Source organism: Numida meleagris, chromosome 1 (genome assembly GCF_002078875.1).
Source record: "Numida meleagris isolate 19003 breed g44 Domestic line chromosome 1, NumMel1.0, whole genome shotgun sequence".
In the NCBI taxonomy this organism is placed as follows: Eukaryota; Metazoa; Chordata; class Aves; order Galliformes; family Numididae; genus Numida; species Numida meleagris.
In genome coordinates, this window is record NC_034409.1 from 100,963,556 (window position 1) to 100,990,744 (window position 27,189).

Sequence of the window (27,189 nt, forward strand, 5' to 3'; positions counted from 1 at the left end):
CACCCTGAGGCAGAGGCCTGGCATAAGAAATTTCAGAGCACTGTAAAATAATTTACCCCAGCAGAAGCAGGATTTTACAAGGGAAATTGTTGGCCAAATGTAACTTTTGGCGGCACTGCCAGCTCTGCTTATATGAAAAAAACGTGCTTATGCAAATCAGCCAGTTCTTGAAAATTTACAAAGCCCAAATGCTATACCTCAGTCCTATAGCTGAAAGGAAAGTTCATTACTTCAAGAGATGCTAGCCATATTTTGAGTAATGTCTTTTCAGGAAAAACGTATAAAAGATCACGGGAAAACAGGACTCAGCTGGCACAGTGTTACTAGAAGTCTTGGTAATGCCTCTAGCTGCACCCCTACCACACTTTTCTGTTCCCTCAGTTTCAACAGGTGTTATGTTTTCCACAGGCAGGGGAAAGACACCCCTCCTTGGGTGTAAACCCAAGTTTTGCTCATAGGGAACATGGCTAACACCTTAATGTAATCCCTTTAGGACTTTGAGAAACAAGACTGTATTATCTTTCTCTTATTTTCACTCTCTTGTAGTATGCATAAGATACAGAAAGACACTGCAAATTTCTACTTACCTTTATCAGATATAGAATCATAGAATTGTTTGAGTTGGAAGGGACCTTTAAAGATCATCTGGACAACGCCCCTGCAATGAAGAGGGACACCTACAGCTCCATCAGGTTGCCCAGAGCTCCATCCACCCTGACTTTGGATGTCCACAGGGATGAGGCATCCACCACCTCTTTGGAAACCTGTTCCAGTGTTTCACTACCCTTATTAAAGAATATCAAAGGATGCACTGGAGTTCACACTCAAGGAAAAATTTTGTGTGAGAACAGACCTTAGATTTTTTTGCTGTGCACTGCCCTAATTTGCTTGTTATTTGGGAAATGTATGGCAACATGTGCACAGGATTGTGATTTCTATTTCCGCCAAGCCTAGATAGCAAAAGCCTTTCATTCGGTTATCACAGACCAGCAGGCCAGTGCCCCATGTCATAATTTGTATCACAGGACACTACGTTCCCACTTCTTTGTCAGCTTTCATACTGGCCCACATTACTGCCCATGGAGAAGCAATGAGAAGTTACTAAAAAATTAAATTTGGGGTTGACCTATCTTATAACACGTCTGTTGTCTTACTTCTAGCAGACTCAGTGCAGCAGGCACTCTGACTCAAATCTCCGTGGCCTGGACTCTTCTCCATTTGTACAGGCTGGAACAGTGGAAGATCCCCATTTTTAGACATTCATTCAAGTATTTATCGTACATTTCCACATCACTATCCTGCTTAAAAGAGTCATCATAGAACAACTGTGAAATAATAAGTGGAAAAAAAAGTCAATAAAGAGAGAAAGGAAAAAGAAAAAAGTGGAATCACCTCATTTCTGACAGATAGAAAAATGTAACAAATCTAAAAATCTCTTCAAAATATAACAAATCTAAAAATCTCTTCAGATCTTGAAAGCAATGAGTATAATTTGACAAAGACACAGTTATAAATTTCAAAGCTATTTTAATTTTAATATTTTTAAGCTAGCTCACATTTTGCATATTGTGTTCTTGCAATAGAGAGACAAAGATTCTAGTATTAAATACATTTTCCCCAGTATGCTCTTTTATATTTTACACACAATTTGAAACATCTGGTAAATGAGTTGTTTTCCTGAAGCACAGCAGAGAGCATGCTTGGACGATCCTCTGCTGTTTGTAATATGTTTCTCTCTGTGGAACACTTCCCTTCTTCCATTTCCTCTCCATTTTTGCTATTTGCTTATTCTGAAAATAATAACACCAATGTGAAAGCACCATAACAGATGAGGGTATTGATTGTGCTGTAAGAACAAAACAATATGTAATGGATGCCTTGCTTTATTACTGAAACCCTTTACTACCAAAACCTTAATAAGATGGGGTCTTTAGAAAGAAGTATGCTTCTCTTGAGACTGATGAACTGGGATGCCACACTACTTCAGTACAGAACATTGTGCCATAGCTTATTAGGAATTTGTATTTTATTTTAAGAGTGTTTATTTTCTGAAGGCCATCTTGATATGGGGTTGTTATCTGGCTCCTATTATTCAGGACGTCATTGAATTTCATTTGTCCTTTAATACATGCTCTCGTCATCTTTCCCACTCACTAAGCGATACCTGACAATTTTCAGTTTTCAGCTACAGTTCTAGGTAGCCCTTAAAATTTGACTTGTTGTTGCAGTAAAATATAATAGTAAAATATGTCCAGGCTGGATAGGGCTTTGAGCAACCTGGTCTAGTTGGAGGTGTCCCTGCCTACAGCAGGGGGGTTGGAGCTAGAGGATCGTAATGGTCCCTTCCAACTCAAACCATTCCATGATTCTATATAGCCTACTATGTATCATAGAACCTGCTAATAGCTACTGTTTTGAGAATGCCGCCATCAGCCTTGCAATAACTAAGAAAGAACACAATCATAAACAAGTTAGGACCTGCAGATAACTAGCACAGATGAAATCTGTTAGGCAGAACATTGTGGGAGAGTGTGGGAGCAGCTCCTCTCTGCCCTTTGACTGGAAACACCATAAGAGGTACTAGAATAAACAAATCTCTGCAATGCTTTTATATATCCAGCCAAATATTATACTATGTGCTCATTCCACTTCTTATGTCTTAGAAGCCCCGTACTTGTTTTCTTTCCTCTTTTTTTCTTTTTAAACAGCTTCAGTCCTGAGATTTTTTTACAATCATAGCAATAGAATTCTAGCACCCAGAATGCTGAAAGAATTTGCAATGACATAAAGTAAATAATACTGGCCTTATTTAAGTCTGTTTTCTGCTGAGCCAAATTCATCCTTTCAGTCATTTTAATGCCATCTATATGCTAGCATACAATTGTTTATTTTTTTGGCTGGAGAAAGATTAAGAATGAGCTGAACAGAAAGTATCAGCCGCCAAAAGCCCAGTCTTGCAGTACATCCAAGAATGATGCTCTCTTGAGATGAATAATTTATAGCAGTGGGGCTTTGCATACATGAGTCCACTGAGTGCATAATTTGAGCATGTATGTTTCTGGTCAGAAATTATTTATTTTCCTTGTATTCATGTGAGAGCATTTCCAGCTTCAGTTAACACTGAAGGCTTTTACTCCCTTGTCTTTCAAAAACATGTAATTATTTTTTGCATGACACACTTAGCTGGCTCAGGAACTAGACAGGAAATACAGAATTACAAACCTTTCACCGTAAGGTCCACCAAGATGGACCCTACATCAAAAGCAAAGTAATTCTTACATGATACTCATTTTATGGAGTCTGGAGAGGGTGGGGTGCAGTGTATGATGGGTGGAAGGGAGGTCACAGGCAGGGCACACTCATGGGGAGGGGGCAGAACTTATAGATAGGTATTGTCCTCTAGGTAACATATCATTTAAAACCAAAAAACTAAAACATTAGTTACCGTGAAATTCACCCAGGGTGACTAATGACCACAGCTACTATCACAGTATATTACAAAATATAAACATATGTTCAGAGCTGGACATGAGAAGAGAAGTGATGAAGTTATGGAAACATAATGGGGAAGGATCCAAGGAATCTCTCTGCAGACTGCAGCAATTAAAGAAAACTGCAATCACAGAACTGCAGTGCATTTCCTCACTTAAAAATCTATGGAATCTGTGAAAACTTGTCAGGTTTTCTGGCTGGCAAATACTATCCTCTAAAACAGTGAAAATAGCACTTCAGACAATAGGCATTTGTCTATTTTATATTTTATTTTATAAATGTTATGTTATTCTCTCACTTTATTGTTATTCTCTCACTCAAGTTTACAATAAATCTATCTCCCAAGTGAAATTTGAGAGTCTAGTTAGGTTTCCAATACTCCAGTCTTTTCAGATGTTTTGCAAAGGCAAAGAAGTAGTCTAAGAACTCCAGGTCACTAATGGAGAAATGGTCAAAAGTAGGAAAGGGAGTGAGGACATCTACAAGGACTTCTGACCTACAGAGTCCAGCATCTCCACATCCCCTTTTATGCCAGTTGGCACACTGAGGTCACTGAGAAACAAAGGTCAGTAATGAATAGAAACAAACAGAAAGGAACATAAAATAACAGTTCCGAGGTGAATAAGAGAAATGAAGGGAGAATGCCATATTCTGCATATTTCTCTTCAATAGTTGGAAATGATACTGCTTCTTGACTCTCATACCTCAGAGACTGCCCACATATTTTAGGGAAAGGCAGATTCAAAATGAATTGACATTCTTGTTTTATCAACCATCTACATTAACTTGAACCAATTTCCTTGACGTTATGACAGTTTTCCTATTTTAACAGGTCCCTGTTAGCGCTCTTAATCCAACATGTCAAAATGAAAGTTTATGACTCCATTTCTGCTGTTAGAAATGATGTTAACTAATGTGTAGTCATCTAAAGCTCAAAGAAATTGTAGAGATTCAAGTTAATATCATGTGGGCTACACAATAGATATAAAATTAAATTGCTAGAATTATCTATATTAAGTAAAAAAAGAACAACAAACAAAAACTCAGAAAGATTTTGGTGAGGGGAGTAGATAAATTTAAAAATAAATGTGTAGGCACTTACAGATTAAGAACTGTGAACCTTAGTTACACTAATGCAAAAGCAGAAATTATCCCCTTCCTGAACACTACCGAGCCAATACCAATAAAGTCTTCATTGAGTTCCAGTATTAATCAAAACTGTTTTCTCTTATGTTGAGGGCACCTGACATGAAGCTGACCAGTCACAGTTATTTGAAACTGCTGGTGTAAATAATATATATCCTGGTCCCTTATCGTATTTATTTCATTTTGCTGTGGAGGACAGGGTTGAAAGGACTTCCTTTCCAAACTGTAAGTGGGTCAGAACAGTTTAATCTTCATGTCTGAAACTGTGCAAGTGGCGAGTGAATTTTCTGCAGTGGCAGTAATTCGAAAGCCAACATGTATATTCAGGAAGAAGTGAAGTCTCTAGGTGGCAGCTGTGTTCACTGACTAGAGCAAGATTTGGTCGTTAGAAACCTACTGTGATGATTTGCATGCAGCAAACTTCATCTCAGATGTTCTTTCCATTTTGACACACAGATGTGGAAACTCTGCAAGAAATTTTCATGAAAATATCAGCTAATACATTGAATGGATTCATAATACTTAATGTGCCTTGCCAGTGGAGTCACAGGTCACTTATCTCCAAAGAATCCAGAAAGGAAAATGGAAACTGCTGGAAATTTACCACTGAAACACAGAGTAAACCCCAAAATTTCTGATGTAATTGATCAGTGTCTGTGAAAGCTGGAGAAAAATATGAAAGAAGATGCTATCAGAATCTGTCAGTCAAATAGCATGAGGGATAACTTACACACTTCATACTATGCTGGACTTGTAGAGGGGATCCTCAGTAGTCAGGGGCAGCAGAATCTTGTTTTTGTCCTCAGAGGGAGCTGAAAAGGAGAAAGGATTTAAGCTGGGAACAAGAAGTTACAAGGACTCTCTGCTACGTGTGCATACAAGCCAGGCACTCTGCCCCAAGAGGCAGTGTACTGTGAAATAAATACTCAATTATCCAAAATTAGAACCAGTGACATGGTTAACATTATTCTGCAAGCTGCTGCCTTAGGACATGCTTGAAATTGAGAAGATTCATTTCTATTCAAGTATTTTAGCCTTCCAAATAAGATTTTAATAAATAAACATTGTGGTCCTGAATTTTCTAATGCTTTCACGCAGATTTGAAAAATCAGTTTGCCATACTGCATGGATACAAGGTTATTTGAAACTGAATGCACTGGCAAATTGTGCAAGATCAAGTGATGAAGAAAATAAATAGAATTTCATATAAGCACTGGTAAGGGGGAAAGATGATGCGACTACATGGACTGCATGCCCTTCACAAACATTTGTAACTGGAAATACTGCTAACTTTTAAGGAAAAATAACATAGAGATTGAAAGTCAAAAGACTTTTTGAGAGCCATAAAGAGGCTTTATTTTTTCAACATCTGGCATTGCCCATGCTGTGGATTTCATGCTCTTTAGCAAAATCTAAAAATATGGAGACAGAATTGCTTAAAATCAAGCAAGAGTACTATCAATGAAGTCTAAGACCTTAAATGATATATCTGTAAGATTTTATCAGAGACTGCTTATTTGTGTGTTTTTTACTTATTTTATTTAGCTGTAAAAAGGGCCAAATGGAAGAGTTTCTGGACTAAAAATCATTAGATATTGGCTTAAGACTACACACTGAGCTGATGTGTCAATATTATGTTACATCAAATTGTACAACATGTGAAGAACTGTTTTCAACTCCCTTTCCCGTGTCTCATTGATTTCATAGACTCCCATGCCATTTAAATTCTTCTTTTCAAAAATATTAACATGTTATTAATTGATAGTATTTCTTGGAAAAATAAACCTATGCTGGAAAATCAAAGCATGTCTAACCATACTTATGGTGCAGTCCCCACTACTTGCCCACATGGGCTTGTCTAGTTTTAGAAAATTCTGAATTTGAAAGAGAGCGGAGGTATTTTGCATGAAGTTTTGGCACATGAATTTTAGAGCTTGGCTTTCATGCGTCAATGCAAAATAATTCTTTCTACAGTTGTTTCCAAAAGGCTCCATTTTGTTGAACTTCTTTTTTGTTTGAAGGAAGTAGAACTAGGGACAGGATGCTGAAGACACTAAGGCCTAAGTCTGCTCTAACTTTCTGCAGTGTCGTATTTCTCTCTCTCCTGTTTCTGAGACCATACCTTTAATGTCAGTGGGACATGAGAATAGTCTCCAGTGTCACAGGGATCCCAATATTTGACACTTCCTTGTGAAAGGAGGACTTGATGCCTGGCCATGACTGGAGGTAGACACTTCTCACACTAATCCTGGCAGGAAGAGGTGATGCAGGTGAGATGTCTTTATCATTTGAATTACCTCTCCTTCTCAGCCATCTCCACCTTTATTCCAGCATGCCCATCTTTCTTCACTGAGCATACTGGGAACTGTAGTTCTCCATGATGCCCCTAAATACATAGTCTAGAAGGTATTCACAATGTCTTCTTGACAGTCAGGTCTATCTAGAAGATATTTGGCAGTTCCATGTTTTCTAAGAAACACAAGATCTTCCTTCTTTTACAGGGACTTTTCAAATGCCCTGGAGTCCCCATCATCACTTTGGGCATTCAGGCATCTCTTTCCACAGTCACTAAGCTCCTAGAATTGAATTATCAAGTCTGATTCACTTCTATTGCAATAAGCTTTCAGCTCAATCCATCTTAGCTGTACATTGCCTGGGGCAGCCATAACGAATGATCAGCACCACCAAACGTATTACGTTCATCTTTACCAAAATTTAAATTACTACTGGGTGATCACACTGTGCTAAGGCATGAGCATCACAGCTGTGATCTGAAGCATCTCAGTGCTACGTGCTATACTACACACTTTCCTATGTCCCAAAGACCAGTCCTTGCATCTTGATCTCAGGGCAATGTGTGCGCCAGCGCTGCTCAGCATGGGGTCAATAAAGTGGAGTATGTATTTTATGTTAGCGTGGTCATAGAAGTTGTCAGTGTGATCAGTACTGGGTCAGTCAGCTGCCTGGAGCTGTGGTGGGTATGTCACTCATGCAGTATACAAGCTGGCAGAGGGAACCTGAGACATGGCAGTATCACATAACAAGTTCACAGGCGCTTACTGTATATGCCCTGTAGCAGGTGATTGGAGTCACAGAGATGTATCTACAAGAGGTCTGAGATGCGATGACCATTAGCCATCTGGATACTGTAAAATGTAGACTGAAAAATCACTATGTAATTACTGCCAACAAGGTTTTTCTCCTCACTGAAAGTTCTGTTAATAGGAAACTAAAATAGTATCACCAGAAATTGAAAGAAAAGCAGTGCATTCAGGCCCAGTCTGTCCTATAATCCTGAATGTGAAGATGAGATTTCCCAAAAGCATTTTCTATTCCATGCTTCCCAAGGAGCCTTTTAATTAGATCTTCCCTTCAGGGCTTGTTTACAGGAAGGGACTCTCCACAGCCAATTTAACACTTTGTTCGCAGGCTTCACAGTCTCCTCAGGAGCATTTGTGGAAATTTTTGTTCAACAGATTTTCTATTGAGGGATTTTAAAATTTTTCTCCAGGAGAAAAAAAGATTTTATGTCCATTCATCTGCCACTAGTTTATCTTCTTCCCTCACCCTTTCAAGAACAAAAATAATAGTAATAAAAAAAAAAAGAATGAGGTACCTCTGCTCTTGGTGGTTATAAATGGAGCTGCTGGCTCAGCAGCCCTTAGACATCTCAGCACATGCTCTGTTTTGTGCTCTCTGCTTTCTCTGGGACTGCTCATGTACAGGATAAAGTACAAGTGCCCCTGTTTGCTAAAGAGGTTCTGCCCCGGTTTGGCTGAGGTGGAGAACAATCTAGTGTTGAACATACCCTCTTTTTGGTTCTTTTTGTGAGCATCATCCAGGTCTCTGTTTACCTGGCTGAGGTTGTCCTTCCTGAATACAAGGTTAAGGAAGTGACACTTCCCACCCTTTTTAGTTAGGAGAGACTAGAGAGATGTAATGGTGGCAGAGATAAATTACCCCACGGCAAACATGAAGGGAAAGAAGTCAGGGAAGAGGCTCCAGCTCGCCTGACAGGTTAATTTGTCCCAGCTCTCATCCTGGGATCAAAGGGACCATAAAGAACCAGAAGCACCATAATGCCAGGGATGGGAAGAACAGGTGGGGACATGAGTGCTGAGAAGATGTGGCGCTTGGGCTGGGGCAAAGGGGTCTATGCTGGGCAGTGGGACCTGGCAGAGAGCCTTTCACCAAGAAAGAAGATGGAAAGGAAAGAAATGACCATAGCATCTGGGTGCTACAGCTGCACATTGTTCAACATTCAGGGACAAAATTTTATGCTTTACCACTCTGAAAATAGCACAAGGACACTTGTTAATGTGGAGCCTATCACAGCATTTGAAAGATTCACTCAGTCTCTGGCAAATAAAAAATTATCTTCACTTTCTAAGTAAAAATTACAAAAAAATTAGAATATTTGCTTATTTGCACAGCCACTGAGATTCAAAATTTTTTATAGATTAGTATAAACAATAAAGAATACATTATCCGTACTCTGTACTCAAGCCATCACAAATAAGCTATTCAGTATTTCATTTAGCACCTGTTAACAGTTCTTCAGATTTCCTCTCTGATGTTTGTAAAACATGCACCATTGCACAATATTTACATTGCAAACAAAGAAGATAGATAAGCTTCCTGCTCTCAAAAATAGTTGGTTCTGATAAAGCCACCTAAAATACTGTTCTGGCTCTTGATCTTAAACTAGCCAGCAGCATAATTTCACTGTTTATTACACACATAAAAGAGCATGCAGGATGTAAAGGTAACAAAAGGCAGGAAATTCAGTAATTAAAGGCTTCATCATAGTGCGTCTTAATCTCTGCCACTTACAGCAAACCTTGGCCTGTAATTAGCCATATTATGGTAGCATTACAGCACACAGCAATTTACAGGCAGAAGAAGAGAAAGCTTCTTCCCCTGAATGCAACCGACTGCATCTAATACAAGGGCTGACTCTGTGGCCTTGTCCAGCTGGGCTAGCCCACAGATAAGTAATGGTGAACTAGCCAGGCTAAATAAACATGCCAACCTCTGCCAAATCCTGACCCCTGCTGCAGTCCCCTCCTTCAGTAGGATCAGGAGCCTGCAAATGCACAGGGCCTTTTTCTTTCCTGTCCCAAGCACTCCCTGCCCTCAGAGCAGCTCCCAGCACTGCTACCCCAGCCCCTCACATGGAGGAATCCCAGCCGAGCAGGCCCAGGTTCCTCACAGCATGGGGCTGCCAGGCCGCTCGCCTGAGATTGCCTGTAATGGAGGCTTGGTGATCCCGCTCTTCCCTGTAGCCCTGCTCTCCTCGCTCTGCACACTGTTTAGATGGACTGGGGAACCTGGTATATTTCAAGATCTACTTGATAAGCATTTCACTTGTCACTGTGGCTTGAACAGTTGTGGGCCCAAATCTTTCTGTGATGACCTTTCTAAGAGACGCAGGCTGCTCTTACTCTGCTTATAGGAGGCATCTCACAGACCTCACATGGCTTTATATGTTATCCAGCGGGTTGGATTCCCTCAGCAGGACAACGGGCTTTGTATTTATCATTATTGTGTATGATTAGCAAATGCATTTTGTCCCCCATTCTCTCTTCATCTGCCAATACGCTATAGCAAAGTGTTGTGGAAAATCACTTCATCAGGAAGGAATTAAATGTTGTTGCGAAATTTTCCTTAGAGTAATCCCGTAATCTGGCTGTTCTCTGAGGGAGTCGTGCATCCATAATATGTAGACATCTCATTGCTAGGGAACAAAGCTTGCCTGCAGTGACAGCATGATATTAAATCTAAGCTTAAACAAGACTGCTGCAACTGTTGCTTCTGAGCAACTATGTCTTCACATTTGGATTTCAAAGGACTGTAATGTTAAATTGTTTAAAAATAGCATTTATTGTCTGCAGAAATAATGCTGCCATCTTCAGATTTTAAAGTGCTGCTTGCTGTGCTTTGTCTTCTGAGGGTTTGTCAGTGGGAGTTACTGTCTACAGACATCTGAAGTGGCAGATGAGGTGAAATTTTGACTCTTCTGGGTATTGTATGCCTATTGTGTAAAGTTGTATAAAATTGTATACCTTGTGTGTAAAGTTATGTCAATTAAGGTGTTTTTAGTACAGGCATCAGGAAACTTCATGTGGTACCCAGCTCATGAAATATTTTTAAATCTCCTCCAGGTTTCTGACATCCCAGGTGTTTAAAAATAATGGGTAACTAGCAGAGACATGGGGATATGTAAGTGAAGACACATAACAACCAACCTCCTTTGCAGACCCATCACACTGTAGTTTGAAATGCAGGAGAAGAACAAGAGCTCTGGCCATGAGGGCTTTTGGAGAGTGTGGAGGTTATTACCTCCTTTTTCTTTCTACCCAAGATGAAAACCAAGGAGATGAGCCAGACTGAGTTCCTCGTGCACCAAAGATAGAGAAAGCATTTAATGCTCATCTGTATGTAACTGGGTTTGCCAACACAGCTTTAGCCGGTGGAGTTATTTCTGTACACGTGAAAGCACATACCTAATTTAGAGGGGCGAATGAAATTTCCTTGTTGGTATAGCTTAGGTCAGTTCTCAGAATAGAGTAAAGGACTTAGGCCAGTGTAAATGCTTCTTCATTAGGATTTTTGCTGTTACAGCTATAACAAATTGGGTTGTGCTTTTCTTTTCCATGTTCATCAGTGACATGACTATGCCAGCAATGCTTTTAAGAGCGAGCTTTTCTTAGGCAGGTCTTGTGGGAGTCTGTCAAACACCTCCTAGCAAAAAGCAAACAAGCTTCCACTAGTCAGACGCGTAGGCAGACCCAAAGCAAGAGGAGAATTGGCTGGCTACATCATGCTCCACTGAAAGATAACATGACATAGATTAAGGTCACTTGATATTCTGGAAGAATTAAAAAAAAACCTATGTCCATGTGAATTGTGTAAAAGGCAACTAAATGGTATGTCTGTACATTAAGAATTCTTCCCCAGAGTCTCAAAAACACATCTGCCAAACACTTATCTTTTTGTAGTTGAGGTCTTGAATAGAAAATTATTTCCATTCTTTGAGGCACTTTCTTGGCACCGAACTGAAACTGACTGCAAATGGCAGAATGCACTTTCCTGGCTCTGAAAATATCCACAATCTTTTTGTTCTCCACTACACATTTCCCAGCACTGCTCCACAACAGGTGAGATCATGGGCTGCAGAGCCGGGGCTGTCTGGATAACACCAGGTCAAACCTCACTCTTCAAATCACTTCTCTCAGAGGACCCTCAACGTCACTGACATTAAAAAGAAAAGTGTTCCTCCTCTAGAACAGACAGCTGGAAACACCTGGGTAGTAAGTACAGCAACTTGATGTAATTGTACTTTCTGTTCTCTGACGCATTGTTCCTCTCCAGGCCAAGTCACTAAATTGGGTCTCTGCTGGAGACAATAAACAAGAGTTTGTCCCCTCCTGGTTTAATGAAGTCCTTTGTAGTCACCACAGCAAAGTTGTTTGAGCTGAATGACTGGTACCTGTTATCGCTACTCTTGAAATTTATGCCCTATTCATCCTTACCAGCAGCTTTGTTGCTGTACATTAGGTAGTCAGCCATTTCCAATGGGATGCCCTCTCCTGGTATATCCAGGGAATGTAGTCTGCATGCCTAGGCTTTATTTTTTCATTCTTTGAACAAAGAATTTGCATGCTACCAAGGAGAACATGGATCCTGAGAGAAACCAGAGGAGCGTAGAATCGAAGACTCCAAATGTGCAACTAATTTTGGAAGCTCTGAGCTCAGAACAGCAGCTCACCCTGGCTGTGGGATGTGCACGATTCTGTTTTGTTGCCCACTTCAGTGCGTTTGTGGCTCACCAGCAGTTCCAGAACCTGAAGGAAAAGCAAGTGCCCGCAGCTGGGGCAAGGGGCATCTGGGTAGAGGTACTGCTTTGCAAAATCCCAGAGCACCACTGGCATGAGGTGATGTTACCAGCTTACTTCAAATTAGATGCTGTTGCTAGTATTTTCAGTCTTCTCCTTCATATCTTTACAGGACTCTCTCAGTCTGAGGAAGTGAAACTTCTAAGTTGCTGTAAGAAATGTGTAAACTGTTTCAGGCTCTCACAGACCACATGCTGAAGGTGTCTCTGGCAGGAGTGCCAGCTGTTGCCCCTCTGTGCACCCTCACTCACTGCTTGCAGTTAAGCCTATCGTGCAGTGCAGAACCCATCTGCGGCACAGACCTAAATCCTAGCAATCTACTCATTTTTAAAGCCAGAACAACAGGAATCTAATTTTAAACCTGGAATAAATATGTAAGTATGCAACTTAGACTCACCAAAGCCAGTGTCTTTTTTGTGTGTAATGTTTATTTCTTCAGACTGAGCTTTGGAAACAGGCTTATACAAGTCAGCCCTATGCAAATGGAAGAATTAACTCTGAATTGCCTGGCTTTTGCAAGCTTAAAGCAGATTCAAAATTATTTCATGCTGATTTTTAATATGTAATGCCTCCAACCGGCTTGTCTGCTGGGCAGCTGTTAGTGTCCCCTGGGGTCTGCTCCAGCTGGAGTTGAATTCAGATATCACTCTGGGGGTTTTCCTCTCTGACATCAACTATTATTCCTTCAAAAGTGCAAATAAATAAAACTATAAATTAAAAGAATCAAGAGGAAACGTGCAGAGTTTGCAGAGTTTTTTAATCTTTTTTTTTTTTTTTTTTTTTTTTTTGATTCGTCAAAGGCAGCTGAGTCCCTCTAGTGCTTCCATGTTGTGCTCTGCACTTCTTCCAGCAGTAGGGTAATGAGGAATGGACAATATCCATCTTAATTATCTTAGCATATCTCCAAATGTGAGTGTTGGTTTACTGGAAGAGGAGATGGACATTGCCTTGCATTTAATTCACTTCTGAATCTGCTCCCAGGCCTGACTGTGAGATCTAATTTTGGATATATGTTCCAATAGTTTTCACAATTGACAACTCTACACAATTAGCAAGCCCTTCACTTGTGAACTTCATCTGCTAGTAACAGTTTTACCCATATGAAAATCTTCTAATCACAGTTTGCCCTCAGGAATTTGGGAAGGTCAACTTTGTCTTTGCATCCCAGTTCCAACATTCAAATATCCTTATATCCTTTTAGGGTGGTACTTACATTCAGTGTTCTGCAAATAACTAAAGAATTCAAAAATACCAAATTTGGTTGCTGGAAATGCTTTTTTTTTTTTCTTTAAATAAAGAACATATTTGCTTAAAGCATACTCAACAGTATAATTAAGAAATCAAATATTTAAACTATTGCCAACCAATTACATTAAGCATTATTTGTCATCCCAAAGTGTCTAGGTACCAGCGTGCCTAAACATGAGCCCCTGAGAAATCGCAAACATAAATGATGTTAATTCAGCATGCAATTAAGATCCAGATTCAACAAAAGGTTCGCTTCCATTTTGTGTCTCTAAAGTTTACTCAGTGCGATCTTATATCACAATAGGTGTAAGCATGTGCTTAAACACCCTGCTGAATGACAGCTGCACCCCCAAGGCCATTTTTCTTTTATTAAAGTGGCTACAGACAAGGCCCAGCAGTTTTGTGTCTCGCTTTAAAGAGTGCTTCATGTTTTTGCTGCTTAAGTGAATTATTCAAACTCCTTAGTCTGCAAAAGTGGACCATATGTGTGAGAAGCATAACAAGTACGGGTTTTAGTAGGCTGTGGTTGGGATCAATGCAACTTTGAAGCCATTTCTAATATAAATAAATGATGTCCTGGTGATGTCAGGTTTAGCCATCTCCCTCTGACAGAAATTGCAGAATGACCCACTTTTTTCTTGCTATCTGTGCTTTCAGTGTGTCTTTGAGCAACACTTATTCATAGTACTGCAGCAACCAGATTTTTCTGCCAAAGCATGAATGTCAGAAAATTTCAGTAGAGAGAATGAGAAAAGTAGACGTGGATTGTTTTAAAACTTCATAACTGCTGATAGTATTTGCTATGAATTATAGCAGAAAATTAGAGAAGTTTCTCCCTTAGCATGTGTTGCTCGACAAAGAAATTTTTTATCCCAACAAATGAGGTTCAGGTCAGTTCTTATCCCTAATGCCATCTGCATTTTTTGTATGTGAAAACCTTATAAAGTGGTAGTATATATTTAATTTGTTTGCAAGAAAACAGGCATATTGTCCTAGTTATCCTGAAAAATATATTGGTGCACAATTAAAATGGCCACTGCTTTCAGCTTGCCTGATTATAATCTCTACCATATGGCTTCCCTCTCCCCTCTGCATTGGAACAACTAGCTCCTTTTTGTGCTTATAGGAAAATATGTTACATTTGAGTGCAACTAATATTGGATAAAATATTCATTTTCAAATGGAATATCTGGGAAGAATCACGAGCTGATAGAAAGTCAAATTCATTTTGTAGCTTTCTTACACAAAAGCCAGGATATAAAGGATGACGGATTTTGTACCAGTTCAACTCTGAGTTGAGATGCATAATTTTAAATATTGTCCAGACATCTGGGATCTCATTAACTTATGGTCCTGGGCTGAAATAAGACAAAGGACTATCCTTTAACACGTTGAAACTATCTTGCAAATGTAGCTAGCTTACGGGCAAAGGCTCTGTGTGAAGCAGTGCTTCTACTGCCCACGACCAAACCCCTTGCACAAGACCTTTCTGCACTGTCTGGTACCGTAAAAAAGACCTGAGAGACGCAACAGTGCTATTTTAATCTCTAGCAATAATCAGTCTGCCCCAGGCTTTGAGCTCACAAACATTTATTGGAATATAATGTTGGTATCACCACTTGTTGTGAACCTGATAGCTATGTATTGACTTCCCTTCTTTGGGTGTAAGTTGTTTTGTGATTTGAGGGTGAGTACCAAGCTTGAATTCGTATTTGTAGCTGTTGTTTAACTAGGAAAATAAGAAGGTTTGGAACTTCTATGGAACAGATATAAGAAAGGGCACTGCTACGAGAGGCGGCAATACCCAGCTCTGTCCTTTCTCTGGCCCCACATGTTACAACAATGCATGTGGTTTATGCAAAATGGGGCAAAATACTGGATGGGTATTGCTGAACTCCTGTTGTAGCCCAGGCATGTCCGAGGGATTCACCCCTGTTCTAGGGGAGTGGGGGAGGGCAATTAATTTGCTGTCGTTGTGTGGTCCTTACAAGGGAAAACTCTTCACCTAGTTATGCCTGCTTTGCCTTGAGGACTGAGCAGCCGTGACCGTATCACATAGGATCTTTGCTCCAGTGGTGGTTTGTAGGCATGTTTGCAATTGCACGGGATGAAAAGCGTTCCCAGGTGTATGAGGCCCATAGCAACATCAGCAAAGCTGTGCAAGCAACTTCATAGCCAGCTGATGAGCAAAAAACAGACATTAAGTGGAGGTGTTTGTTAAGGAATCTGAGCTGCTCTTCTGTGGCTGCATTTCTAAATTTCTTTAGGAATTTTTCTTCTCCATTCCCTAACCTAACCAGTGGGCTATGACATTCTTTTTTTTTTTTTTTTTTTTTTGCCTAGACCATATCACTGATTTGTCCTATGATATCCAAAAAAACCCAGATCAACTAACATTACTTTGCATCCATTTTCCTGCTTGTGGTATGACAATCATAAAAGCAAAGCTCTCACTTGTTTCTCTGCACAAGGTGTGCCAGACTTTTATCAAAACATGCAGTGCTGGGAGACTGAATGAAAACTGCTGTAAAAATACAAATAATTGAATCCAATGGCCACATTACATGGTACTGTGTTTCAGAAGATGAAATTCCAGCTTTGCTATCACAAGTAACGTAACAGTTGGGACCTTTATTCTGTAAGCCAATGTTCTATTGCTAAAAGTACAGCTCCAGATACATACAGGCTCTGAAATGGAGGTATCAGCTGCTAAAGTATATAGCAGCTCCAAACAATTTCAAGATTTTTCCATTCTAGACACATGCATTTCTTTACTATGAAAGCTCACACAGAACCATCTTCTGTAACAGCATTCTCTGCTCTGAAGCCACATGTATTACCGTTAGTAGCAAAATAATTTCTTAGGCAACACCAACACCTAACATCTTTGCAATAGACAAAAAAGGGGGGAACAGAGAAGCTTAAGAATCCTATCACATACTGTTTTTTTTTCTATTTAATGCTAATTCTGTTTTTAGCAGTAAATTGGATCATTTTTGGATTTTAAAGCAGCTACTCCAAATCTTATAGAACCTACACTTACAGCACTAATTTAGCATAGATGCCAAAATTTTTCACACAAATCACCCTAAAAAGTAGTTTTGAAGCATAAATGTATTTCTCCTTGAACTCCCAGTTATTTTTTAATTTAGATGCCAAAGTTTGAAAAATGGGTCCTGGAGATCAAGCACTCAGGCTGGTCTTCACCCCCAGTTCCAAGCTCTTTAAGGCCACTAGAGGGGTGAAGAGTTTTCCTCATAATCATATTGCCTGAAAAGGTGAAGAGCTACCGATAGTGAAGTTGGTTGATGTTGTTTTCCTCTCTCTTCCAACAGAATGACTTGTAGCCCCATCAAGAACCAAAAGTTAGCTCAGCCTTGAAAGCAATAAAACCAAGGGCAATTAAAGAAGACACATTTCATTCATTTATACTCTTGTCTCTCCCCGTATCTCTGAAAATATCTGAAAATAGCAATTTCATCTACCAAGACCACATTACTCAGCTACAACTGTTTACCATTTCTGCTCCCAAGAGCATTTCTGATAAAACAGCAAAAGTCTGTTGCAATTCCTGATCACAAAAACAAGCTTGCACACAAAAAAACCACTTAACTCTCCAGCCCTTTGTAATACAAGCTATGAATATCCAGACACTTGCGGCAAGGAACATGTTTAGTTCACCTGTAGTCTTGAATGCCACACAGCAGCACCAACTTATACTGCTTTGGCTGGTTTCCCCTTGCTGGGTCACCACAAGCAGGACGTCTCATACCCAGAAGGCGCTTTGGGAGAGAAGAGCCTTTGATTGCATTGTATGAAAACATAATTCAGAGCGTGTCATAGAATCATTAAGGTTGGAAAAGACCTCTAAGATCTCCCAGTCCAACCATCAGCCCATTCCCACCATGCCCACTAACCATGTCCCTCAGTGCCGCATCCACACGACTCTTGAACACCTCCAGGGACGGTGACTCCACCACCTTCCTGGGCAGCTTGTGCCACTGCCTCACTGCTCTTGCTGAGTAGAAGTTGTTCCTCATATCCAGCCCAACCTCCTTTGTCTTCTGTAACTCACCCCTGTTAAGAACAGGATATAATTTCAAGAACCATATTACTGTCCAGCAGATGCCACGGCTAAAGATTCATAGACTGGTCGAAGAGAAATATGTAAACTATAAGTTAGAAATGCAGTCTTGGTCACCTGCGCTACAACTATGGGTTATGAGCTAACAGGCTGCTGCCGTGTTCATGCTCTGAAGAAAACAGTGCCACCATAGAAATTAGGCTGTCATTATATCATAGCTTTTTATTAGTTCATCACTCATTTTATTATGTAACCTTTTGCAAGAGTGTAAAAGGTGTTGCTGTTGCCATTTCTTACTGTAAAACACGAAGTATGTTTAATTTCCTTCACAACTTCCAACTCCTCACTTAGATCACTCAGCCCTGTAATTAACCAGAGCTAACTCAGGTAATATGGGCACTTTGGAAAGGCAGAACACTTCAGCACTTCTTGTTAAAAAAATGGTAAATTGCTGCAATTAACTGGATCCAAATTCCCTTCTGTGTGAAAGGCCTGTGAAATACCCCCAAACAGCCCCAAGTGCTACTGCAAGAGAAGAGTGTGTCAGCACCCGGGGCTTGCTTTAATTGATATGGGCAGGTCTGGGGGAAGCTGTTTTCTCTGCAGGGCTTTCTTAGCCCTGCCTTGAGTCTAGGTTGATGAGAGCAAAACTGGGCAATGACCCTCAATCAGAAGTCAGGGGACCTTGCCAATTCGAAAGATACGGAATGATCTTGTTGTTACAGGACACTAGCTCCCTAGGCTCTTAAATGAGGAGTGCTTCAGGCAACGCCGACAGAGAGCTTTGTGTTAGGATACAGAGTCTACAAGGATTAAGAACAACAGCAGAAAATTAGTTATTTCTCTTGCAAATGTGTATATATATATATATTCCTAAATTAAACCTGCTGCGCTATACATATGCATATATGTAGAATCATAGAATCATTTAGGTTGGAAAAGACCCTTAAGATCACCAAGTCCACCACTAAACCATGTCCCCAAGCACTACATCCACATATCCCTTAAATAACTTCAAGGATGATGGTTCTACCACTTCCAATGCCCAACCACCCTTCCGTATGTAAATATATGCAAATAAAAAATACCCTCAAGCATTTATGAAAAAAGAAATCGACTGACTCCTAAATAACACTACAAGTAAAATGTTCCCCAATATTTTTGCATGTCAAAGACAAAGTAATACTCAATGATTAAGTGTGACATGATGAAAATTTTTCTATGTGCTTTAGAAGGGCCAGGATTTTATCCGTGGAATAAAGTGGGAACAATTTCTGCAAGACAGAGTCCAAACATTGGCAAAGGAAGTTTTAATAGATTTTTACATGACACAAAGCCAAAAGTATTCATAGATGACTGATGTCTCAAATTCCATGGCAAGAATCCCACTGAGCTCAACAGAAGATTTTCCCTCAACTGGAGTAGTCATGAGATCAGAAATGAGGGAGCAAAAATCAGTTTCTTAACGCTTAGTATGTATTTCAACATTATAAAACGTGTTACCGACAGTTAGAACAGTTCATTCATACAGTACTTTTACAAGTAATTAGAAGAGCGTGATCATGAGGCCCTCCAGAATTTTGTGAGGGAAACCTCTGACTGCTAGTTAATGGTTTTAAATTCTGAATGCATCTTTCCCAGTCGGGTAAGGTTAAGTGGAGCAGGTAAAACTGCTACTTTTGTACTTTTTTTTGGTTATAAACACCACTGACAGCAATATTCCCTCTGTAAGCCCTTATTAAAATTAGTGGCATCAGTCTAGCAGCAGTCCATTTTTTGGAAGATGAAACAACAGTACTGAGCACCAAGATAGTGGTTAAGCAATAAAATACAAAATTACCCCTTTTAATGTACGGATAGAGTTTTCCAAACCCCTTCACTAACACAGTCGATTAGTAGCCTAAGCTACCAGTATTTTTGAAAAATGTGGTTTAGCCTTCTTCGTAACATTACCTTAGAATCCAAGCTCATTTTGCTCAACAGACCAGTTTTACTCCAGTGAAATAAAGACGCTCCACTTTCAAAATTTATAGGGTTCATTTATTACTTCTAGTAACATATTATACTGTATAAATACTCTATCCTTGTTATATGTCCTTTTAAAAAAAGCGATAACTTAGAAGATCACATTAGACAAGAAGTATAAAAATAAATATGCTCATTATATGCATTTATTACAAATTATAACCCTTCCCAGAAGGGAAAGAAATATAGAATACTTATAAAGTATGTAACATCTATAGTAATATTTTTTACTATATACATATGGAAAGCCATATTCTCTCATTGTCTATGGACTGGCACAAACTTTAATTATGCAAATGCTGGCGTACTGCTGTGGATGGACCTGCTATCCTTCAGCTTTGTCTTCCCGCCTTATCAGTGATTTGAGCACTACAAACCCATCAGAGGCCATTTAGGAGAGGTTCCCATTCATAGCGGGATTTCTTTGATGTCTTTTTATCCAAATGCAAATAATTGCTATTGGCTGGGGTAAGGGAAAATTATGTGAGAGCACTGACTGAAACGCCCACTGCCACTAGTCTGGTTGAAAGGATGGTAGAACCAAGCTCAAATCAAAAAAGCCAGTGGAAGTATGCAGAAGGCACAAAGAGCAACTACTCATAGAAACTACCTGCTCCATGAAGATTTCCACTTTTTCTAGCCTCTGGATTAGATGTCACCACAATGGCATTAAAGTGGATAAGAGAAATGGACAGGAACATTGGAATGACAAAGATGCTTTAGAAGAAATAATTAAAGAATGACATTCTAGTTATCTGTGGAGTTGACTTTTTCCTATTTCTTACTCTTTACAGGTAGAGAATATGGCTTCATTTTTATATAAAACTGTTCTCTGAAACAATAGCAGCCGTGAATGACTTAGTTAAAGCTCCTTTTCTAATCCTGTGTTTTGCCCTTTGTGAGGTAGGTAAGCCCTGACCAATTATTTTAAGCTAACTTTTCCACTCCCCTTTGTCTTCTCTTCCTACATGTGGGGACTTGATCAGTACCACAATATAAATCCAAAAGAAGGGAGAATTAACCAACCCCAAAATGTTTGCTTCAACATGCTTTGGCCACTGCTCATGTTTTAATTCATAACTTTTAAAAAAGGAAGTTATAATACCCTAGGGCCTTCTCTGCTGAAGATGAGTGAGTGACATTGGTCTGCTATCCTACCAAATCTGCAGTTGGCAGGGTAGTTTTAGGATGCAACGCCAACTAACGTTATTTGCACTGTCCCACCTCAATGGATCCTCACCATAAATTTTGAACGCAAGACGTATGCGCTACCTCTAACACTCTTATTTTCAGTGCATTGTTCTGAAGGAAAAAAAAATAAAATAAAAAAATTAGCTTTCCCAACTTATACTATTTAACTGCAGTCCGTAACATTGCAGAAGTCTATCAGGTGCTTTGGTTTCTTGGAAGGCTCACAGCTTTCTTGTGGCAGCACGCCGCCGTCGTAAGAAATACATTTCAACAACCTCTTTTTGAAACCTTTCCCGCACGTCTTAGAGCAAGGCGACCAGTCCCCCAGCTGCCACTGTGGGCAGGGAATATCAGCACAGGGACGGATATCACTGGGCTTCAGCTCCCGGGCACAGTCAGTGGCCGGCCGCCCCCGGGGGTCCCGACACTCCACGGCCCGCCGCTGCCAGCCCGAGCCACACGACTTGGAGCACTCGCCCCACTCCTCAATGACCCACTCAGAGGAGATGATCTCCTTGATGGCATTGAAAGACTCTTTCTTTTTACTGGGCACCTTCTCTGATGCGGGCTGAGCAGGCTTCTTCACAAAATAGGTGAACTTGATCTTGGGCTGTGGCAAGTCCCCCACTGTGAGGACTTGGATGGTAAGAGGCTCCTTTAGAGGGCTGAAACTGCGGATCCTCTCCAGAGCGGCAGAGGAGCCACTGTATCTCAGCACGCTGCCCTTGTAGGTGATGTCCTGCTCCAGCGTCGACAGAGTGTAATCACCATTGAGGACATAGGTGCCATCTGCAGCTTTGATGGCCAGGAAGCTGCCGTCGTGCCTGGCACCTCTGTGGTTCCGCTGCTTCACCTCAATATTGGTCGCCCCAGCTGGAATGGTGACCACGTCATGGTAGCCCGGTCTGCTCAAGAGAAAAAAGAAAGGCTGAGTTCTCCGCTCAACCATGGGACAGGGAAGGAGCTGCCTCACACAAGGCTGAATTTCATGTGAAGCCAAAGCATGAAGCTCGCAAGTTGCTGACCTAATCGAATGAATGGATTAACAGATTTGCACATCCCACCTTAGTGCTGTGGCAAAGGCATGTCCCATGTAATGGGTTTCCTTTAACACTGAGATCTGACTGTGAGTCATCAGTCAACTGTTTTTGACAGAACAAATCTCAGTTCCAATGATAAACTGAGACGGTACCTCACTGACTTGGAAACCAGAGATCTACACCCACAAAACATTCCCCAGAACAAAATAGCAGCTGCAGTCATGCACTCACTTTGCTCTAACAAGTGTGCCAGACACTTTTTTGCAAGTGGATCCATTGCCACCGCAGATACCACATTTGTCAAACTTCTTATTGGAGCCTATCATCCGGTCGCAGCCAGCCTTCACGCACTGTCCCTGGACGCACACAGAGGTGGAGTCGGGGCTACACGGGGTGCCATCCACAACCTTCACAGGAAACAAGCAGGAGGGCATTCAATTAGAATTGCAATTAGAAATTGCAGAATGCAGATGCATACAAAATGGAGAATATAATAAGAGGGAAAGCCTGCAGCACCCAGATTTTCAAGGCTTTTCAAACTAGAAACCAAAGCAGCCTGTAGATGATTCTTCAGCTCATTTGAAAAAAAAATAATAATAATGCCATGGTGATAAAAGAAAACAAGTAGTTTCGGTTTTTATTAACACCCACCCCACTCCAAAAGAAGTCCACAGAACTGTAATTTTTTTTATCAAAGAACATTTTTCTTCTCATGTCACTAGAAGTAAGAGTAAAAGAAATTACAGAACCAAAACTGCTTTTGTGTCCAATCAATCCGTTCCTTCCAGGAGTACTCCTCTACAATAAATATCTGTGTCATCACCCTGGCAGTTACTGGCTCTCAACATCTAGTGACAGTGAGTTCAAGTAGCTATGCAAGATGAGTTATTTTTCCTTTTGTTTATTTTAAGCTGTCAGCGTATTAGTAACTGCTATGACAAAGCACTGATATTTTGGCAAGGAACCATCAGAATTCTCCAAACGTATCTTAGCGTAATCAAACTGGTGGAAGGAGAGTGAAGGAAACTAGGGTGGAGGGGGTAGAAGAGGTGGTTCGTGTGAAAACTGCAAGGATTGTGCCAGAGTATTTAAAGCATGCTTGCACTGATCGGACTGTACATGTAAGGAGAAGAAAAGGAAGAATACAGCTTAAATACAAGATGAGCATGATCTCATATTTATGATTTAGCTTAAATAAAAGAAGAACATAATCTCAGATTTCTACACTCCTTGACTCTTCACAAGGAATGGGAGAAATTAGAAATCCTATTTTTCAGGAGGATGAGAGATTACTTTCAAATACCTTTGGCTGTAAAACAAAGAAGTATCCAGTTCCTTTTGCTCTGCAGACCAGTTTGCATCTGTCCTTTGGAGACACACCAGCGTACTTGGGTGTCCACTCCACTGCAGGTCCACTTCCAAAAGCAGACTTGGAAAACTCATTGTGCTTCTCACATTGTTCCTCTCTAAAGGTTTTGCCTGCAGGCAGAGGAAAGACAGGTGGACATTAGATCATCTCCGTACATGGTCTTCCTTCAGAAGATCCCCTCCCTTCACCTCAAAAATGGGGAAAAGATTACCGTTGTTATCTGGACAGTCCTCTATGTTGCACGACCTGTACTGCACCCGCTTCCCCTCACAGTACTTCCCCCCGTTCCGAGGAACAGGGTTGTCACACTCCCTGAAAGAGTACTGCACGCCGCCACCGCAGCTCCGGGAGCACTCTCCCCACGCTCCCCAGGACCCCCAGCTGCCATGCACTGGGGTCTGAAAGGACAAGCAGAAGGAGACCAAAACAGTTAGATAAAACCACAAAAACCTTGACACAAACAGCTCGTAAAAGAAAAAAAAAACAAAAAAAAACGACTTCTAAGCTTGCAGAATACTTACATCATAATGCTTCTTCTCAGTTTTATTCACACACTTGCCATTCATGCACCATTTCCCTTCCCCACAACTGGTACCATCCGCCCAAGGGAAGTGTTTGGTTTGGCAGACGAGCAGTCCTCCCGAAGTACCGGTACACCACAGAGTTGTGCACGTACTGGCTGCATCAGGGCAGTGCTTGGATTCATCTCCAAAAGTGAACTGGCACTGTCTGTTGGCATCATACAGCGTGCCGGGCAGGTCAGAAGGAAGCTGGATTGGTCTGTGGGGCTTGTCCAACAAACACTCACCTGAAAAGGAATAGAAAAGGAAAATAGAGCAGATGGTGCTGTCAGAGAGTTCAGTTTTAAAAGGGAAAAATGTATTTGCTTCTCTGAAACCACATTTGCATCGCAGCAAGAGCTTTCCAGCCAATCTGTGCCACCATTTTTGTAAAACTAAGGGCCTTCTAAAATCACTGGCAGCATGCAAAAGGTTAATGCTGTTCTTAGCAGAAAGCACACCATTAATTAAAAGGGAAAAAAAAGAAAAGCAAAGCAGTAAAACACAAGAGCATGAATGCCACATGAACGGAAAGTTTAATCATCTTACCATGACCGTTATCCAAAAATGTTGTAATCATGTAGGCACTACATGGAGACCAGGGTTGGCTGCGATCCAGGTTGGAAAGCATGGATGCCATCATGTGGAAATCCCGGCTTATTCCATTAATGCCAGCACACTGCTTTGCATCGTCATGAGGCATGTTAAACACGTGGCCTTAGGAAAAGGGAAAAAAAAAAAGAAAGAAAAAAAGTTTGTGATTTCAGCAAGTCTGTCCTTTGCATTACCAATGCTATTGTAACTCTAGAGCTACTTGTAGTCTGGTCTTTAAATACTGAAAGAATAGTGGGATCTCAACAGTGCCAAGTTTCAAGCAGATTACAGAGCATCTTCTCTCTCCTCACAGGCTATTTTCCTGCAATCTCAGTCCAACACAGCTCTCGTAGACAATGCAGCGTGGCCTGGAACTGATTTCAGCAGTGGAACCCTGCTGCACGGCCAGGCTGTGCTGCTCTCAACCTTGCCAAGGCAGCACGGGGTGCCCAGTGCCTAAGGAGCTGGGAGCTTCCAGCCTCACTGCAATGAGCTGCCTGCAATTAATCAGTTGAAATCACATTTTAGAGCATCAAGTACCTAGCTCGTGGGCTGTTGTGAAGGCAGCCTGCAAGCCGTCGTCCTCTATGATAGAGCAACTGCGGTTTAGATCACAAACGGTTCCCACATCGGCCATCCCAAGAGTATCACATGTCTTGGCACCACAGAGGTCCTGCAAAAAAAGGCAGTTCATTATTAATCAGATCAGAGCCTTCACCTTGGCAAGAACCATCCCACCCTGGCAGCTTGCCTTCACTTATGGAAAGAGCATAAATATTCAGCACTTCAATGGGTACGATGGCAAAAATCTGTCTTTGGAACATACACAGGGCTTACACGTAGAAGCAGGATGCATAATTTCCATACTGACTCTGCTAAAAATATACAGCAGAAACACACTGCGTATCACAGAATATCCCAAGTTGGAAGGGACCCATAAGGATCACCGAGTCCAACTCCTACACTGTAAGCTTCACCTGATACAGCACAAAGGATACTGAACGCTGAACAACAGAAATTCATTTCATCTGCAGACTGCTTTGTGGAGCCTGCAGTGCCTCCAAATACTTTTTGGGGTTGCTCAGGGGGTGGGGAGCTAGAGGCAGCGGGGTGGACTCGGCCTCCTCGTCCCTCACCTGCCTGGTGAAGAGGATGGCAGTGTCGTAGTGCTCAGCGTGCCGGTCACTGGGCGGGTTGTGCTGCTTCTGCCAGCTGCAGAAGTTGCGCAGCGTCAGGGCGGCGTTGGAGGAGATGTCAGGTCCTTTGCGCTCCTCGTAGATGACCATGATCTTCACCACCACCAGGCTGATGGAGTTGCGGATGCTGGGGTGCTTGTAGAGCTTGGCCGCCACCGAGAGCAGCGTCAGGAGGTAGTGCTTCAGTCCGCTGCCGTGGAACTCGGCCATCGACTGGTCGGCCACCAGCATGGTCTCCACGTAGCGGGGGCTGGAGACGAATCTTTTTTTCCTTTTGCTCCCCGTTTCTGCATTGAAAAAGGGAGGGAGAGAGCGCGCACGTGAGCAACGCACGAAAACTCCGCGCCCGAGGGCAGCGCCCACAGCCCCGCTCCCACCCGCGCTCGGTACCTGCGTGCCCCGAGGGCTCCGGCTCCGGCTCGGTCGCGTCAGCCCCCGCCCCCGGCTCGGTCACGGCGCAGCGGGATGCGACGGGGGCGCGGGGACCGCGGCGGCGGAGGAGGTGGGGGCCGAGGCGCTGCCCCGCGGCGCCGGGCGCGGGCTGGATGAGGTACTCGCGGCCCCGCAACGAGAAGGCGCCGCGCATCCCCGCGCACAGGCTGAGGGCGGCGGCCGAGTTGGGGTCCCGGTTGACGGTGCCGGAGTAGAAGCAGCGGGCGAGGTCGTCCACCGGCGGCGGCGGCGAGGAGGAAGAGGGCGGCGGCGGCCCGCCCAGGTACTGCAGGGTGAAGTCCCGGGCCAGGAAGCTGCTGTCGGGCTCCAGCTCCAGCGTCAGCCGCTCCCCGAAGGCCTCCAGGCGGAAGCGCTCCCGGCCGCCGGCAGCGCCCAGGCGGCGCGGCAGCACCACGGCCTGGCGGGTGGCGGGGCGCTGGGCGCTGCACAGCCCCAGCAGCCCCAGCAGCGCGGCCAGCACGGGCGGCGGCGGGCGGGCGCCGGCCCTCATCGCGGCGCGGCGGCGCGGCGGCTGCGGGCGGTCGCTGAGGCTGAGCGAGCGGTGCGCGGCGGTGCGCTCGCGGCGCGGGGCTCTCTCCCGGCGGAGGGGCGGCCGCGGGTCCGCGATCACTGCGGGGGCGGCGGAGACTTTCCCATGGCCGGCTTTTCGGGAGGGGTCTGCCAGAGGGTCCCGCTCTGCGGCTTTCCGCTCTCCGCTCGCTGCCGTTCCTTTCCCTTCGGCTCTCCGAGCTCCGGTCGCTCGCTCCCGCGAAAGCCCCGGGACGGCCTCGCGTGCGCTTCCACTGCGCGGGGCCGAGCGGTCTCCCCCTCCTGCGAGCGGGCGGCGGGGACGGAACGAAGGCGGCCCGCGAGCCCCCGACCCTCCGCCGCAAACCGGACGCCTCCGCCGAGCG

The 27,189-nt window shown here is 42.6% G+C and overlaps 1 protein-coding gene and 1 long non-coding RNA gene across 3 annotated transcripts; both read right to left on the reverse strand.

The window, feature by feature from the left end:
• LOC110392615 lies at positions 1,560–10,130 on the reverse strand. 2 transcript variants are annotated; one of them, XR_002434510.1, is made up of 3 exons: positions 9,671–10,130; positions 5,369–5,450; positions 1,560–1,790 (listed from the first exon to the last, which is right to left on the reverse strand). It is a non-coding gene; the product is annotated as an uncharacterized LOC110392615 (long non-coding RNA). The 2 variants fall into 2 exon arrangements; XR_002434511.1 differs by lacking the exon at positions 1,560–1,790 and adding an exon at positions 3,753–5,105.
• On the reverse strand, positions 19,162–26,797 carry ADAMTS1 (ADAM metallopeptidase with thrombospondin type 1 motif 1). The gene is made up of 9 exons (XM_021403800.1): positions 26,234–26,797; positions 25,784–26,130; positions 25,188–25,320; positions 24,603–24,770; positions 24,015–24,301; positions 23,705–23,891; positions 23,428–23,603; positions 22,356–22,531; positions 19,162–21,989 (listed from the first exon to the last, which is right to left on the reverse strand). The coding sequence occupies exons 1-9, from the start codon at positions 26,784–26,786 to the stop codon at positions 21,248–21,250; spliced, it is 2,769 nt and encodes a 922-aa protein (XP_021259475.1). The 5' UTR covers positions 26,787–26,797; the 3' UTR covers positions 19,162–21,247.

Excerpts from the sequence above, each read along its gene's own strand:
- ADAMTS1 (XM_021403800.1), bottom strand. The coding sequence starts at position 26,786 with ATGAGGGCCGGCGCCCGCCCGCCGCCGCCCGTGCTGGCCGCGCTGCTG. Across the intron at positions 26,131-26,233 it reads GGAGCCCTCGGGGCACGCAG|AAACGGGGAGCAAAAGGAAA; the intron begins GTACCGAGCGCG and ends TTTTCAATGCAG. Across the intron at positions 23,604-23,704 it reads GGACTGTCCAGATAACAACG|GCAAAACCTTTAGAGAGGAA; the intron begins GTAATCTTTTCC and ends CTCTGCCTGCAG.